Source organism: Chiloscyllium plagiosum, unplaced genomic scaffold (genome assembly GCF_037043375.1).
Source record: "Chiloscyllium plagiosum isolate Xiang-an unplaced genomic scaffold, Cpla_swu_hap1 HiC_scaffold_15, whole genome shotgun sequence".
In the NCBI taxonomy this organism is placed as follows: domain Eukaryota; kingdom Metazoa; phylum Chordata; class Chondrichthyes; order Orectolobiformes; family Hemiscylliidae; genus Chiloscyllium; species Chiloscyllium plagiosum.
The window spans coordinates 56,270,889-56,289,493 of NW_028270153.1; the positions used below are offsets into that span (position 1 = coordinate 56,270,889).

General features: G+C 42.4%; 1 protein-coding gene across 1 annotated transcript in view; it reads right to left on the minus strand.

The window, feature by feature from the left end:
* LOC122559953 (ankyrin repeat domain-containing protein SOWAHA) overlaps positions 1 to 17,761 on the minus strand; it is a 133,474-nt gene extending 115,713 nt beyond the window's left edge. Inside the window, 1 exon segment of the mRNA XM_087994962.1 lies at positions 17,498 to 17,761. Within this exon segment, the coding sequence (XP_087851088.1) occupies positions 17,498 to 17,639 (142 nt within the window). The 5' untranslated portion in view covers positions 17,640 to 17,761.
* Between the last annotated feature and the right edge of the window lie 844 nt (positions 17,762 to 18,605).

Consider the following 18,605-nt stretch of genomic DNA (forward strand, 5'->3'; position numbering starts at 1 on the left):
AATCTCCCCACAGATCTCCTCAATTGCAGCCTCAACCTTCAAGGTAAGTCTTTCCATCACTGCAGCCAATTCCTGAGAGTCTGTCAGGTCCGTGGGGGGGTTCAGGAGAGGCTGCTGTTGCTGCTGTTTCTGGTATGCCTGGTGCTGCAGGGGAGTGTCCTCCCTGCTGCTGTTTGCTCTCTCCTTTTCCCTTTGGCATCCTCCACTCCCAAATATTAACAAATATGTGTTCTGTAAAGTTTTAAACTAATAATTCCACCACATAAGTTGGCCAGGGATGGCAAAAAACACCAGTACGACTTGGCTGTTAAGCAGAGTTGTCCACAGCAGTTCTACAGAATCGCTGCCATCTTGCCCAGTCGGCGTTTGGATTCTTAAGCAGTTTGTTTGTTTTTACAATTTAAAGTGTGAGGTGTTGCATTTTGGAAAGGCAAATCAGGGCAGGACTTAGTCACTTAATGGTAAGGTCCTGAGCAGTGTTACTGAATAAAGAGACCTTGGAGTGCAGGTTTATTGTTCCTTGAAAGTAGAGTTCCAGGTGGATAGGATAGTGAAGGCGGCGTTTGGTAAGCTTGCCATTATTGGTCAGACTTTGAGTAGGGGTTGGACGCTCACACTGCAGTTACACAGAACATTGACTAGGCCACTTTTGGAATACTGCATTCAATTCTGATCTTTCTGCTGTAGGAAAGATGTTGTGAAACCTGAAAAGGGTTCAGAAAAGATTTTCAGGGATGTTTCCAGGGGCAGAGGATTTGAGCTACCGGGAGAGGCTGAATAGGCTGGGGCTGTTTTCCTTGGAGCGTCAGAGGCTGAGGGGTGACCTTATAGAGATTTATAAATTCATGAGGAGAAATGGTTAGGATAAATAGACAAATTATTTTCCCTGGGGTGGGGGGGGGGGGGGGGGGGAGTTCAGAACTATAGGGCATAGGTTTAAGGTGAGAGAGGAAAGATTTAAAAGGGACATAAGGCAGAACATTTTCATACAGAGGATGATGTGTGTATGGAATGAGCTACCTGAGGAAATGGTGGAGGCTGGTACAACTCCAATATTTAAAAGGATGGGTATATGAATAGGAAGGGTTGAGAGGGATATGGGCCAAATGAGACTAGATTAATTTAGGATATCCGGTTGGTGTGGACAAGTTGAGCCGTAGCGTCTGTTTCCATGCTGTACAGTTCTATAACTCTATAAAAGTGGAACTATGTGGTCACTTAGTGGTTCCATAAGAGCACACAAAATTTTGCTGGAAGCTGGCTTTTGAAAAATTTGTGGGAGATGCTAGCAGCAGCTGTTATTTTAAAGAAACGCAAGTGCCCAGCAGCAGATATCTGGATTGATTCTAAGTGGTCATTTTACAATGAACCAAGGGGAGAGACATAAGATAGAATTTGTACCTTCAAGCCTGTCAGCAATCAAAATCACTTTCCCTTGTAAACTGGAAAATAAAAACACTCAATGACTTTATGAAAAAAAACTTCTAATCTAAGCCAAAACTTAGGTCGTACTGACCACTTGTAAAAAACAGAACAACCTAAATCAATAATGTACTATCATTGCCAAAAATGAAACAAAACAAAAAACTAATTCCATGCCTTTTGGTTTGGACTCTGATCGATAGGCAACGTGCCTTTTTGCCTACATTTTTCATTCATAATACCACTCAAAACACTTTGTGTAATCTGTCTTGTCTGTTTTATATGTGCGGTGTGCGCATGTGCTCGTTCACCTGTCTGTCTGTGCGCTATGTCTGTGTTTTTAGATTTAAAAGAGGTATCATAAATTTGTACAATGGTAAATAATGTGTTTTAACACATGTTAAATGATATGTTTGTTATAAGGATTAGATTCCCTACAGTGTGGAAACAAGCCCTTCAGCCCAACAAGTCCACACTGATCCTCCGAAGAGTAACCCACCCAGACACATTTCCTTCTGACTAATGCACCTAACACTATGGGCAATTTAGCATGGCCAATTCACCTGACCTGCACATCATTGGACTGTGGGAGGAAACCGGAGCACCCAGAGGAAACCCACACAGACACGGGGAGAATGTGCAAAACTCCACACAGTCTGCCCGAGGCAGGAATCGAACCTGGGGCCCTGGTACTGTGAGGCTAAATAGTGGTCACAGTCAGGAATTAACCAACCTAGAGATTAAATTGGTTATATTCCACATTTGTGATGATACAAAAGCTGGATTCAATTTCCAGTGCATTATTCCCACGAGGGTTGTGACAAACTTTTGTGAGCCTTTGAACACGGTCCTTGTTAGATTGGACATGGACTAAGATTAATGACTCTATGACGAATTTAGGATGGCACAGTGGTCCAGTGTTTAGCATTGCTGCCTCTCAGAATCCAGGACTTGGGTTCAATTCCACTCTTGGGCAACTGTCTATGTGGAGTTTACACATTCTCCCAGTGGTCTGTGTGGGTTTCCTCCTGGTGTCCGGTTTCCTCCCACAGTCCAAAGATGTACAAGTTATGTGCATTGGCCATGTTAAGTTGCCTATAGTGTCCAGTGATGTGCAGGCTAGGTGCATAAACAATGGGAAAATACTATGTATAGAAGTGCAGTTAAATACAACTATGAAACCAAAAGGTAAACACTGCTGCGAGTGCAGCAGATGAATAAAGTAAATGAGACTTCAAGCACTCTTGTCAAAAGGGTGATCATTCTTTCTTTAAATAACACAGCTAAACAAAAACCAATATGAAGAGATACAGGACCTAAACAAACTCTTTTCCTGAAGAAGGACATTGCACAGAAAGCCTCTCTCTCTCTCGGGGAAAACAAAGTTTTAATAAAAGACAATCACCTGATGAAGGAGCGTCGCTCCGAAAGCTAGCGTGCTTTCAATTAAACCTGTTGGACTATAACCTGGTGTTGTGTGATTTTTAACTTTGTACACCCCAGTCCAACCACCGGCATCTCCAAATCATTAATAAAAGGGATAAGCGAAGTGCACATTGCCATTCCTTTGTACACAAGGGATGCGACTTGATACCCGGAACAGTAGAGTTAAGAAATTATCCACGGACAGGATTGACTTATTCCTGGATAATGGTTTGGTCGGACTGGAAAGGCTAACTTTGCCGACAATCATTAAAAATTTGAATAAAGTTAAAGAGACAAAACCATTCCAGGAACAAGTTCCAAGTATTTTTCCATTGTGCATATGACCAGAGCCAAGGCTAAATAAAGTCTATCACCATCACAGCTACACAAGATGATTTTAAGAGTCGTTGAAACTTTAAGAGGGGCAATAATTGAAGTGTTTCACATGAATTTTCTTTAATTGAGATTCAAAGCAAATGCAAAGTTAAGTAAGTTAATACAGGCAGCTCAAAAGTTGAAGGGGTTCTGAGTATCACTATATTAAAAATGGAGTTCTGACGAGCAAGTGAAGACATCCTGACACACACACATATGGGTAATCGATCGTTATTCATCAAATAGTGATACCACCCAGACATCATAAGGAGATATTGCAAACAGCGTGTGAAATTACTATGGCATGATACATAGGAAAACAAAAAGCCCAAGAATTAATAAGCAGCCATATTACCCAGCCAAGGCTTCATAAGGACAGTGTGGTTCTTTCATGTCATATTTGTTGTGAGAAAACCTCAACATTTAATCAAACCAGCGTCTTTAATACCCAGAACAATTTTTGAAGAATTATTTTGCAGAGTTTGTAGGCTGTGTAGAACCATTACCAGTGTGCCCTTGCAAAGATTAAAAACCAATTTCCTGAAGCTTATTCTTTCAACAATTACAACTAAAGCATTGGTAGAGAAATTAATACTGATTTTTAACTCACTATGGACTACCAATATAAATAAAGTTGGAATCCTCATCCAATTGCACAACTAATTTTTTTTTTCAGGACACAAAATGTTTTCTACCCAAATCACTATCAAAATCCCCTGCAGATAATCAGCGAACATGGGAAGGCCCAGAGAGATACCATAATCCACACTTGCAACAATTCATGAAATAGTGGGGTTTCATTCCAGTACTCTAATCTCACTACAGTCTTGACAATTGAAGGACCACAGCACATAGTTCCACTTTAGCACAGTACAGAAATACTGAATTTCCACAGCGATCTTGAAGTGAAGATTCTATTTAGGTGGAGCAGAGCACTATCCTGGTACATTGGACAATAGACCTCTCTCAGTCACCAGAGAAAAAAAATAGATAAACTGCTCAGTTATTCAGGTCCTGTTTGTAACAGTGACTATGAACTCATGAAGTATGAAGTACTATGGAATGTCTGGATGAAACAATACAAATAGAAATGACTACTTCAGTTGGATCATTGAACATTTCCATACTTTGTTTTTCTTAATCCTAAATAAAACTACAGATCATGTTTATTGAGTATAATTTAAACACAAGTAGTGGAAACGCACCAGAAACGTTATTCCCCTCTGTTCAGAAAAACCCACAAAACATTTAACTACATTCAGAAATGTAGTTGCAGATTTGATAGACACTACATTGATTTTTTTCCTTCACCTTCAAATGCTCTGACATAAAAATAGGGGTAGAATTTCTTGTCCCTCTAAAACTAAGCTAGATGGCACAAAGACAGCGTCATCAAATGCTAAAGAGGTTGTCTGCATTGTGAGCAAACTTAATATTTATTGCTTGTAATTACTGGATTGCAACATTTGCTGTAAAACCCTCTACATAACTTGAAAAATCTGAAATACTCAATCCAGTTAAAAGTGGATTAACAGATACACAGCTGAAACACACATAAAACTTCCCTAGCAGTCATTTAATATTTAAAACAGATTGAATTTATCAGAGGTCTGGGTTTCTGGGGTTTTAAGAATAAATATAAGATGAACAGGACAATATTTCTATTGTTGTTTATTACATGCCAGCTGAATAATAAATATTCTAAGATCTCGTCTAAAAAAAAATTAAACTTCTCTATTTTCATTCAAAAATCTGACCATCACTTAATTGTTGATTAAGTAAAAGCTCTTGCACAGCACTGGAGACTGAACAATTCATTTCTGCTGCCTATAAACATGAACAAAGCAAACTAAGACAAACCTAAAGTGACTGAAACCTTGAAAATTTTCATCTGATTGGAGAGCACCAACATGGATTTGTAAGCAAAGCTTTGTTGAACTTGATTTTTTTTATTTAGAAGAATTGACTGAGGGAGTGCAATTTTTATCAATTTTGATTATGAATTTCCAGGAGGCATTGCTAAAGTCCCTCATAGTGACACCTGACTTCATGCAAAGATCATGAAATTAAGGGCAAACCATTGACCAAGTAAATAAGTTGGCTCAGTGGCAGGAAATAGAGTAGAGATAATGGGTATGTAATTGTCAGGATGTGCCTAATAATGCTGCACAGGGGTTTCCATTCAGGTCTCACCTAATCGCTGTACTTATTAATGGTTCATAAGACTGAATAGATTACAACTTACCTCAATTTGACAATGACAAAGCTTGGTGGCACTGGTAGAAGTTTAGGTGGAAACAATCTAGAAATATGTTGGTAATTTTAGTAAATAGGTGTGCAAATCTATGGCAGATAGATTTCAAATGTAAGCAAATTTTAAGAACATCCACTTTGGTTGAAAGCAAGATGGATCATGAGTGCTTTCTAAATGGTAAAAAGCTAAAAGTAGAAAAAGCCTAAAGCAGCTAATGGGTCCAAGAACTGGATCATTAAAATGTAATGAACAGGGACAGAAATAACCCAAAAGGTTCTGACCATTGTACTTTAAAGTTTGGAATACAAGGCGGCTTTGTTAAAAAAAAATTCTGGGGAGACCAAACCTGATGTACTTCAAGAAATTCTGGACACCATACATTAAGAAGAAGTCATTGGTCTTGGAAGAAATACAGCAGTATTTTACTAGAATAGTACATTGATCCAAGGGTTAAACTTTGAAGACCAATTACATAAACTAGGGTTACATCCCACGGAACGTAGGATATATTAAACAAAAGAGCAAGTTTTGACACAACACCTTAGGAAGAATATGTCGGCCTTGTCAGGTATGCAGCACTGATTTTCTGAAATAAATACCTGGACTGCCACAGTTAAATTACAAAGAGAGTCCACACAAATACAAAAGGGTGATTTGACTGAATGAAAACAAACCTTGAGAATCATTCGTTGATTTTGCTAGTTTCCTTTAGATGGTGGTAACTTGTAGTGAGAAACTATATGTACTATTTCTGTTGGATCGGCAAGCTAGGACTAGGGGATATTCATTTTTTAAATTTAGAGCCAAGCAATTCAGGAAAGAAGTCACACAATACTTTTTTTTAAACCAAGGATGGCAGTCTGATGCCTTCTTCCATTAGACTGTCAATATTTAAATCGTAAATCTACAATGGATAGCTTTTTGTTAACCAAAAGGTCCAAGGAACATGAAGTAATGTTGACTGTATAAACTTAGATCAGAGATCACAAATAATCTAAAATAGCAAAACAGATTTAAATGACTTAAAGACATCTCCTAATCCTACCAAATCAGACTGGAACAGAGTACAGTCTTGAGCAGCAACGAAGTACTATTTTACTACAGATGGGTGCTATCTGGTGGGTCTACACCCAAACTTTGGAATATGAAGTCGAAGGATCTTTTGTGAGTTTGTGTATCTTGTAAATGGTGCACACTGAAGTAACTGCACCAGTGGTGAAAGGAGTGAATGTTTTTGGATGTGGTACCAATCACGCAGGCTTCCTTGTCCTGAATGATGTCAAGCTATTCATGTCACAGAAGCTGCACTCATCCAGGCAAGGGGAGTGCATTCCATCACAGGACTTCTGTCTTGTAGATGGTGGATAGGCATTGGACATACAGGTCTCAATTTCTCATCACAATTTCAGGCCGTTAATGTAATCTGGCAGCTAGTGTTTGTATGGCTAATCCAGTTCAGATCAGTTTCAAAGCCAATTGCATCAGGTCCTTAAAACATTTAAGATGTTTGAACTATGTGACTAATCAGCCATGTGAAGAGTTTTAGCTTTGCCCAGTGTTTATGTAAACCACAGTAATCACTCCACATTTCAACACAGGATATTCCAATCATGGTCACAAACCAGATTTTCAATTTTTATTACATTTAAAATTACCACTTACATTTAGATGATTTCTGCAATGGAGATTCTTGTACACAGCCCTATTATGAATCTGTCCAAGAATCCACAAATCCAGTTAAGAAAACTGTCCCTTTTGCAACAGTCAGTTGCTGTGTGTTGAGATTTCAAAATGTCAAACAGTACAGCAGGTGCTTGGACAGCTCCTTTGAAAGGGTGAGTATGTAAGATAAAGCAAGTAGGTAGGATTCCAGCATTTCAGGCAAATAAATGTGGGCTAGTGGGTGGGGTCAACAGGTAGGAACAGTGAAGCAAGAGTTGGTTGGGAATGAGGGTGGTAAAGAAATACTGGCAACAATGGTGTCAGTTTGGTTAAGTGGCTGTTGAGATTCTTGGGAGTGGGAGTTGTCATGCCAGGATTCAGCAAGAGACGAGGGGTAGGTGTGACAGATGGGAGAGGTGTCGACTCCAAATGGGTTAAGCCAGCCCTGAGCGGATGTCAGCTTGGATTAGGTTTTGTCAGGTCTGATCCAGGAGGAGGGGAGTAAGGTTGGAGTTGGAGGACACAGTTTAAATAGTTACCCAGGTTTGCGATTGGAGAAGATTTGTAGCTCTCTTTGCGGATCAGGTTGTAAGTATGCTCACTGAGCTGATTTGATCTCAGACATTTCGTCACCATGCTAGGTAATACCAGTGAGCCTCTGATGAGTGCTGGTGTTCAGTTCTGCTTACTATTTATCTGTCTTGGACTGTTGTGGTGGGTGATATTACTTCCAGTTCTTTTTCTGAGAGGTTGCTAAATGGGGTCCAAATTGATATATGTTTGTTCATGGAGGTCCAGTTTGAATGCCAGGCCTCTAGGAATTCCCATGCATGTCTTTGTTTAGCCTATTCCAGGATGGACGTATTGTCCCAAGGTGTTCCTCTTCATTTGTGTATGGATACTAGTGATAGTTCGTCATGTCATTTGGTAGCTAGTTGGTGCTCATGTATTCTGGTGGCTAGTTTCCTGCCCATCTGTCCAACATAATGTTTGCTGCAGTCCTTGCAGGGTATTTTGTATATAATATTGATTCTGCTATTTGTTGTTACGGGGTCCTTTAAATTCATCAGGAGGTGTTTTAGTGTGGTGGTAGGTTTGTAGACTACCATGATGCTTAGGGGCCAGAGTAGTCTGGTTGCCATCTCAGAGATGTCATTAACGTATGATAGGGTGGCTAGAGTTTCTAGGCATGTTGCGTAGGAATCAGCAGATTGCGCTTATTGGGTATGTGTTGTTTCTGAACACGTCATACAGGTGTTTTTCCTTGGCTTCTTAGTTCCTGGGTGCTACAGTGTCGTGGCTCGTTTAAATAATGCCCTGATGCAGTTCGGTTTGAGAGAGTTGGGATGAATGCTCCTGTAGTTGAGTATGTAATCAGTGCGTGAGGCTTTCCTGTAAACGCTGGTCTGTAGGCTGCTCATTGGCTTTGCATTGTACCGTGACGTCTAGGAATGGGAGTCTCTTGTTCTCTTCCGCTTTGGTGAACGTTAAAACAGTATTATTTGTGTTTGTGGGTTTCTTTTATTTTGCTGCGTTTCATGATGACCAGTTCGATTGGGACAATACATCCATCCTTGGAGACGCTAAACAAAGACATGCACGGGAATTCTTAGAGGCCTGATATTCAAACCAGAACTCCATTAACAAACATCTCAATTTGGAACCCATTTACCAACCTCTCAGAAAAAGAACCAGAAGTGATATCACCCATATCAGACCAATAGAGATAAATAGCGAGTTGGACTGAACACCAGCGCTTCATCAGAGGACCACTGATAATATTACCTAGCATGGTGACAAAACATCCAAAAACAAATCTACCAGCTCAGCGGGCAAACTTACAACCCGAGTATTCCAGGTGTCAAGTTTTTTAATCCTTTAACTTTTCCATGTATCTAACTCAGCCAGAACCCTCCAGAGTTTCTGACTTTAAAGGGGATTTTGCAGGCACAGGGGAACTGTCATTACAAGTTTCAAATTCCAGCAGAGTCTGCTGCTTTGGGATGGTCCCAACACAAAATTCTAGACTGTGCTGTTCCAACGACTCTAGACATTAGAATATTTAGGTTATTTTGTAGTAGTAGCAGTCAATTTATTAATTTAGAAACATATGTCAATTAAACACTGATTATATGCAGCAGGCTGTTCAACCACAACTGCAAAAGAGTGGTCGCAGCAATGTTAGTGTGAGCTAACAGAAATCTTTGAAAAGGATAAACCGATTGTAGCCTGCCCTCTGTAGATTGTAATGTTATGTGAGACCACACAAAACTCAGGCTCAGTTCCTAGTCTTGAGTAGCTTTAGGCATTTAATTGGGGCAGCAAAGCATTAACACCAACAAAAGGGAATGGGTCTGGGTGGGTTGCGCTTCGGCAGGTCGGTGTGGACTTGTTGGGCTGAAGGGCCTGTTTCCACACTGTAAATAATCTAATCTAATAAAAAGGATTAAAAAACATCTTTTGGGAGTATACATTCATAACTTTAACTTATGTCGCTCTTGAACCCTGCCCCTCCAATCGCCACCAGGACAGAACCCCACTGGTCCTCACCTATCACCCCACCAACCTCCAGATACATCGTATCATCCTTCGTCATTTCCGCCACCTCCAAACAGACCCCAAAGATATATTTCCCTCCCCTATCAGTGTTTCTGAAAGACGACTCCCTCCACGATCCCTCGTCAGGTCCACACCCTCCACCAACCCAACCTCCACTCCCGGCACCTTCCCCTGCAACCGCAAGAAATGCAAAACTTGCGCCTACACCTCCCCCCTCACTTCCCTCCAAGGCCCCAAGGGATCCTTTCATATCCGTCACAAATTCACCTGCACCTCCACACACATCATTTACTGCATCCGCTGCACCCGATTTGGCCTCCTCTACATTGGGGAGACAGGCCGCCTACTTGCGGAACGTTTCAGAGAATGCCTCTGGGATACCCGCACCAACCAACCCAATCGCCCCGTGGCTGAACATTTTAACTCCCCCTCCCACTCCGCCAAGGACATGCAGGTCCTTGGCCTCCTCCATCGCCAGACCATGGCAACATGACGCCTGGAGGAAGAACGCCTCATCTTCCGCCTAGGAACCCTCCAACCACAAAGGATGAATGCAGATTTCTCCAGCTTCCTCATTTCCCTCCCCCCACCTTATCTCAGTCCCAACCCTCGGACTCAGCACCGCCTTCTTGACCTGCAATCCTCTTCCCAACCTCTCCGCCCCCACCCCCTCTCCAGCCTATCACCCTCACCTTAACCTCCTTCCACCTATTGCATTCCCAACGCCCCTCCCCCAAGTCCCTCCTCCCTACCTTTTATCTTAGCCTGCTTGGCACACCTTCCTCATTCCTAAATAAGGGCCTATGCCCGAAACGTCGATTCTCCTGCACCTTGGATGCTGCCTGACCTGCTGCGCTTTTCCAGCAACACATTTTTCAGTTATGCCAGGTATTAGCCAGTTAGACAGCAAAGGTTATATCAGTTTCAACATCTCCTCCACTTCCCGCACCTCCGCCCTTGAACCCCTCCCCTTCAATCGCCACCAGGACAGAACCCCACTGGCCCTCATCTTCCACCCCACAAACCTCCAGATACACCGTATCATCCTCCGTTATTGCCGCCACCTCCAACCAGACCCCACCACCAGGGATATAGTTCCTTTCCTACCCTATCAGCGTTCCAGAGACCACTCCATCGTCAGGTCTACACCTCCCACCAACTAAACCTCCACTCCCGGCACCTTCCCCTGCAACCGCAAGAAATGCAAAACTTGCGCCCGCACCTCCCCCCCTCACCTCTCTTCAAGGCCCCAATGGATTCTTCCATATCCGTCGCAAATTCACCTGCACCTCCGCATACATCAATTACTGTATCCGCTGCAACCGATGTGGTCTCCTCTACATTGGGAGACAGGCCGCCTACTTGCGGAACGTTTCAGGCAACACCTCTGGAACACTCGCACCAACCAACCCAACCGCCCCGTGGCTGAACACTTTAACTCCCCCTCTCACTCCGCCAAGGACATGCAAGTCCTTGGCCTCCACCATCACCAGACCTTGGCCTCACGATGCCTGGAGGAAGAGCGCCTCATCTTCCGCCTAGGAACCCTCCAACCAAACGTGATGAATGTAGATTTCTCCAGCTTCCTCATTTCTCTTCCCCCCACCTTATCTCAGTCCCAACCCCCGGATTCAGCACCGCCCTCTTGATCTGCAATCTTCTTCCCGACCTCTCCGCCCCCACCCCCTCTCCGGCCTATCACCCTCACCTCCTTCCACCTATCGTATTCCCAGCACCCCTCCCCCAAATTTCACCTCCCCCCCCCCACCCCCTTTTATCTCAGCCAGCTTGGCACACCAGCCTCATTCCTGAAACGTCGATTCTCCTGCTCCTCTGATGCTGCTTGGCCTGTTGCGCTTTTCCAGCACCACACTTTTCAACTAAAGAAATGGAGGTTCTGGTCAAGAAAAAGGAAGCATATGTCAACAACAGGTGTAGAAAGCAGGGATTGAGTGATCCCCAGAGAAGTATAAATGGCAGTTGGAGTATACTGAAGAGGGAAATCAGAAGAACAAAAAGGGAACATGAGATAGCTTTGGCAAATAGGATTAAGGAGAATTCAAAGGATTTCTATAAATATATTAAGGACAAAAGGGTAACTAGGGAGAGAATAGGGCCACTGAAAGGTCAGCAAGGCCACATATGCATGGAACCGCAGGAGATGGGGGAAGATACTAAACGACTATTTTACATCAGTGTTTACTCTGGAGAAGGACAACAGAAGCTAGAGAACTTGGGTAAATAAGTCGAGCTATCTTGAAAGAAGTGTCCACTTATTAAGGTTGTGATGCTGGACGTCTTTATCCATACAGACGGATAAATCCCTGGGACCCGATCAGGTATACCCTTGAGTTTTGTGGGAAGCTAGGGAAGTGAATTGCTGGGCCCTTTGCTGAGATATTTATATCATTGATAGAGGCAGGTGAGGTGCCAGAAGACTGGAGATTGGCTAACGTGGTGCCATTAAGAAAGGTGATAAGGAAAAACCAGGGAAAAATAGAGCCTGATATCAGTGGTGGACAAGTTGTTGGAGAGGATTGAGGAACAGGATTTACATGTATTTGGAAAGGCAAAGACAGGTTGAGTTTTTTTTGAAGAAGTGAAAAAGAGGATTGCTGAAGGGTTTGGGGTTAGGATTGCTGAAGCCAGCACAGTGGACGTTGTCTATATGGACTTCAGTAAGGCATTCAACAAGGTTCCGCATGGTAGACTGGTTAGCAAGAGCAGATCACTTGGAATCCAAGGAGATTTAGCCATTTGGATACAAAACTGGCTTGAAGGTAGAAGACAGAGAGTGATAGTAAAAGGTTGTTTACCGAACAGGAGGCTTGTGACCATTGGTGAGTTGCAGGGATCAGTGATGGGCCCACTGTTTCTTTGTCATTTTTATAAGTTATTTGGATGTGAATATAGGAGGTATGGTTAGTAAATTTGTAGATGATAAATTGGTGGTGTAGTGGACAACGAAGAATGTTACCTCACAGTGCAGTGATACCTTGATCAGATGGGCCAATGGGCCAAGAAGTGGGAGATGGAGTTGAATCTAGATAAATGTGACATGCTACACTTTGGTAGAACAAATCAGGGCAGGACTTATACACCTATTGATAAGGTCCTGAGAATTTTGCCAAACAGAGACCTTGGAGTTCAGGTTCACTGTTCCTCGAAAGTGAAGTTGCAGATAGTCATGGTAGTCAGGGTAGTGATGGTACAGTTGCCCTTATTGCTCGGTGCATTGAGTATAAGAGTTGGGAGGTCATGTTGCGGCAGTACAGAACATTGTGGTTAGGCCACTTTTGGAATACTGCATTCATTTCTGGTCTCCTTGCAATAGGAAGGATGTTGTGAAATTTGAAAGGGTTCAGAAAAAATTTACAAAGATCTTGCAAGGGTTGAAGGGTTGGAGCTATAGGGAGAGACAGAATAGACTGGAGCGCTGAAGGCTGAGGGGTGACCTTATAGAGATTTATAACAATGAGTAGCATAGATAAGGTGAATAGCCATCGTCTTTGACCGAGGGTAGGGGGTGTCCAAAACTAGAAGCTATAGGTTTAAGATGAAAGGGGAAAGATTTAAAATGTATGGAATGAGCTGCCAGTGGCAGTGGTGGAGGCTGGTACAACTACAGCATTTAAAAGGTATCTGGATGGGTATGTGAACAGGACGGGTTTAGAGGGATATGGGTCAAATGCTGACAAATGGGACTCGGTTTACCTAGGATATCTGGTCAGCGTGGACTAATTGGACCGAAGGGTCTGTTTCCATGCTGATTCTCTCTATGACCTTAAGTTGAGATGAAGCAAATTTACATCTCATATTTATTAATTCCCACTGTTCAAATATTTTCTATACAAGAGTGGTTTTATATGATAAAGCCAAATAATGGTAGCTCTTTGTGGACTCCTTTCATCAATGAAAAACCAATTTAACTGCTTCCTATTTTCTCATTTTATATCGGAGTAACTCATGCAACAACTCGCTTTCATTATTTAATTAAAACCTTTTTTGGTTTACCTATGGAACATATGCTATCTGGTACTAATAGTCTGGATTGATACAAACATATTGCCTTGGGTAACTATTAAACATTACTTTATTTTTTCCTCCAGTGTTGCTGAGAGAGTCAGAACCTTTAAAGGAATAAGTGCTTGAGATCAAGTAACAGCATTAAACACTTATTTATGAATATTGGGATGGCCCTGGAATCCCAAAAAATGGGGACTCCAGAGACAATGTGCATTGGCCAGCAAAGTTCAGGGAGCATTCAGGCACAACCTGACATCAGAGATCCTTAGGATATAGGAACAAAATGCCAGGTTGTGAGTATCAGAGGAAGTTATAGAATCAGAAAGTACCTGAATGGCAATCCCAATCTGAAGGATGTGAAAGAAGTTTGGAATGAGGTAGAAAAGAGCCCTTATTCGCCAGGTTAGGTGAGTTGTCCATTCTCTGGAGCATCTCCACAGTTGCCTTGCCCATGATAACCTGTAAATTTTAGGGTGTGTCCAATGTCATCAGAAATCTTCAAGTAACCAAGGATGTTGCTAGGTTTGGAGGATATGAGCTATAGGGAGAGGATGAATAGGCTAGGGCTGTTTTCCCTGGAGCATTGAAGGCTGAGGGGGGTGACTTTATAGAGGTTTATAATTCATGGTGGAGGCTACATTTAAAAGACATCTGAATGAGAATTTGAATAGGAAGGGTTTGGAGCAATATGGGCCGGGTGATGGCAGGTGTGACTAGATTGGGTTGGAATATCTGGTCGGCATGGACAAGTTGTACCAAAAGGTCTGTTTCCAAGCTGTACATCTCTATGACTCTACAGTACTGACAAAGGAAACACCTGCTTGTATATACATTTTTTAAAAATGTGTGGTGGGTGGGGAAGCAGGGCACGGTGGATGCAGGCATAGTTGCAGACAACAGCATTAATTGTTTCTGGCACCCACGAGTCAAAATGACCCTGGGACTCTCAGGTATACATATTGCATTCTTACCTTTGAGGCTTCAGTCCCAACCCACCTGCAGCCTTAAGGCCATCAAACTCTTTTACTGTCATCATTCTTAATCTACTTGCCTGACTTAGAAGTACGGTGCCAACTTCCAGATGTTAAACCTCCTGACCTGGAAGTTTGGACAGAGTAGAGGGGTCTACAATTATACAAAAGGGGTGTAAACTTGGAATTAGGAATTATTTGAAGCAAATCAGTGACCTACAGATTTTTCACCCCTTTACAATTCAAATAAGCGAGGAAAGGCACTGTTTACCACTTTTACAGCTTTAGCTCCCATTTCTTGACTACCTTAGGAATTACAGCTAACATGAATGCATCAGCCCAGCAGAAACCACATTTAGAGGATATCAGTTTTGCTCAATGTTTCCAAAAGCATTTCAAAATCCAAGACAAGTAGGTTCTGATCACAGAGGAAGTTAAGTACCATAGTGCCAAAATTCCTTTCATGTTAGTCCAATAATGGCCCCGTGCTCAGACACTTTACCCCTAAGCACATTAAAAGTCACCTGACAGTTGTGATTTCCTGGCACTTCCTAGGGGGTAGCCATTACCATCCTGCATGGTTTGTTCATGCAAAGTATTGAATTGAACAGAGGACAATAGATGCTGGAAGTCAGAGCTGATAAAAATCGGAGCTGGAAAAGCACAGGTCAGACAGCATCGAAGGACAAAAGTTGACATTTCGGGTCTGCACTAATCTGTGATTTGTGATCAGATTTTGCCACACCTCTGATCCTGAAATTCTGTATTAATTTTCAATAAGCAAAGAAAGTATTTTAAAGTTAATTTTTGAACAGCTTGAACGTTGCAGATTTTCTTTATGAAAACTAGGTACCTTTTTTTAAATACACGGTATAGGTGATTTTTCTCTGCTCTGAATAGTTCCTCTTTGCTGCAGTGTGTGAAAGCTTGTTGGAATAATGTTCTGATGCAGCTTTGTTTGTGGATGTAGGGGTGATTGCTTCTGTAGTTCAATATTTGGTCCGTATGTGTTGTTTTCCTGTTGATGCTGGTTTGAAGTTTCCCATTGGCTGTTCGCTCTACTGTGACATCTGGGAATGGCAGTTTGTTGTTGTTTTCCTCCTCTTTAGTGCATTTTATGCCAGCAAGAGTACTATTGATGGTCTTGAAGGTTTCCTCTAATTGGTTTCGTTTAGTGTCATCCATGTAGCAGACCCAAAGTTTGGGTTGGATGGTTGGCAGAGCTATTTGTTAGAGTCTCTGCATTACTGTCTCTGCTAAGAACCCTGATATTGGAGATCCTATGGGTGTTCCGTTGGTTTCTCTGTAGGTTTTGTTGTTGAAGGTGAAGTGGATGGTAAGGCATAGGTCCACTAGCTTGACGATACTGTCCTTGCTGATGAGGTTTGTGATGTTTGGTGTATGGCTCATTGAAGATGTTACCTCGTATGGTGACGAAACATCTGAAAATGAATCTTCCAGCTCAGCAAGCAAACCTATATCCAGAACCTCAACCTGAGCTACAAATCTTCTCAAAACTCACTAGAAACATTGTTGTCAAAACCTAGTTAAATTAATTCCACAGAAAACACTTGACTATAACAAAGATAGATATAGTTATATTTTCTTCTTTTAAAATCTGCCTACTGCTCCATGATTAATATGTAACATATATAAATCTAACTTGAGTATATAAAGATCATTTTGGTGCTCTTGCTGTACAGTGGTAGTGTCCCAAACTTTGGGCCAGATAACAGGTTTAAGTCTCACCTCCAGAGTTGTGTCATAATATGCAGGAACAGATTGATTCAAAATTTCTATAAAAACCATTTAGCTGAGATGGCCATCACTTCTGAACCTAATTTGGCTCAAACTCAACAATATCAATCAAAAATGTAAGCATTTAGGGCCAAATGACTGTAGGTGATTATATCTCAGGAAGCAGTAGGGCCAATTATCCAGCACAGCTGAACAAGTCATCTCCAGATTACAGATCAAAACAGTGATCTTTGGACTTTGTAATCCAGATACATATTTACCTATTTGAAATATGCAGTCATTCTGTGATTCTACCACAGGGGGTCATTCAGCCCGCACTGTCTGTACTGGCTCTCTCCAAACAACATTGCTCTTGGTACCATTTTCCCCACAGCCCAGTATTTATTTACACTGCAGGCACTTATGCAATTCCTTTAAAGCCAGTATGATACTGAGTCTCCTCACAGCACACAAGGCACTGCATTCCAGATTTTATTTAAGAAAACATTCTTATCCACATTCCCATTCATCTTTTTGCCAATCTCCTTAAATTGATTACCTCTAATCTGCTTGGCAAAGGGATTAAGATGGAATTTCTCACCTTACTGCCTACCTGCCATCCCAATCTGGAGACTGCACTCACCCAGTACCACTGTGGGGGATATCTAATATTGGAGCTACTCATGCATTTCTCGGTGAGGAGGGCTTTGATCAATAAGTCTGTGGAGCCTTCTTCAGAAACCTTCTAACCCCATAACCAATTACCCAATTAACTAACAGAACCTACACTGCATGCCAACCAACCTTTGCCACTTAATGACATCCATTCCTTAAATTCACCTGGATGTCCCATGCCAGGGTAAACTTGCCCATCCCAACAGTTCACCATTCCCCATGAAGGTTGACCAGAACCTCAGGGGCTCCACGAATGATTGACAGCCCGGTTGACCATTCACACAGCCAGAGGCGTTGCTAGGCGCGACATCAGTGGTACCGCGGGCCAACCAGGTGTGAGAAGGGGCGGCCGGGCGAATGGACACCACTGACCCCTCCCTCCAATCCTCACCTTTCAGCTGCGGCTCCGGCGCGTTGATGAATTTTTTAAACTTTTCCACCAGCTCCTTGTTTTTCACTCGGCCGCCTTTCTTCGCCAAGAAATCGATGAGAGCATCTTCTCGCAGATCCTCCACGGCCCCGCGTTCCGCCATTGGCACCGTCGGGTGGTTGGTAGGTAGGCAGTTGATTTGACAGCCTCCGGAATAACGGACTCAACGAGCACAACCCGCACGCGCTGCCCGCCTCTTGATTGAAATTGCAGCTGGCGGGCTCAGGTCGCTCGTCCGCCTGCGCGGCGCCCAGCCACACCCTCCCCTCCGCGCCTGCGCGGCACTCTTGTCCAAGTCCCTCTCCACATTGCACTCCCTTCAGTAGAGTTAGCAAGCAATAATATAGTTAAATTAAAGGGGTCCCGCATTCAACACAGAGGGTCAATATGCAACATGATACATCAGCAACACTCTTTGTTCTGGGTTATTTTACACAAACCGTGCAGCACAGATACAGTTAAACTGGACTGAGGTGATATTAATAATCCACAGGTGCCTCCACCCATTTCCATTTATCTCTTCTCAATATCGCGGCATATATTTCTATTGCCCTCTGTCTCATGTACTCATCTCGTTTTCTTTTGAAACTATCTAAGATATTTAGATTAACCATTGTAATCTTTAGAGCAACGAAATTTCTATTGATCTATCCATTGATTTACAAGTGTCTATCTTGTATTTGTAGTTCCACACATTGAATGGTCACACTGATGGAATTCTCTCCAAGTCTATGCCATTCAATACATTCATTATTTTAAAATCCCCTATCACGTTATTTCCAATCTCATCTAAAGTTCAATGATGACTGTAATATCCAAGTTATGATGCCACCCTTGTAAAACTACTTTTTCATTTTTCGCCACTGCTGACCCAGGGCTCTTTACACATTTAGCTCAACATCATTGCCTTTGAATTCTAAACACACTAAACTAAACATCAGTACTTTGTTTGAATTGTTAATGGTTTTTGTCGTGATGGTAATGAGGTCAGCCAGATGGACCTCAGACTATGAGTTCCCCTTATTGGGGCTGTTAATCTGGTCTGAACATGGAACCCAGCCTGACAAAT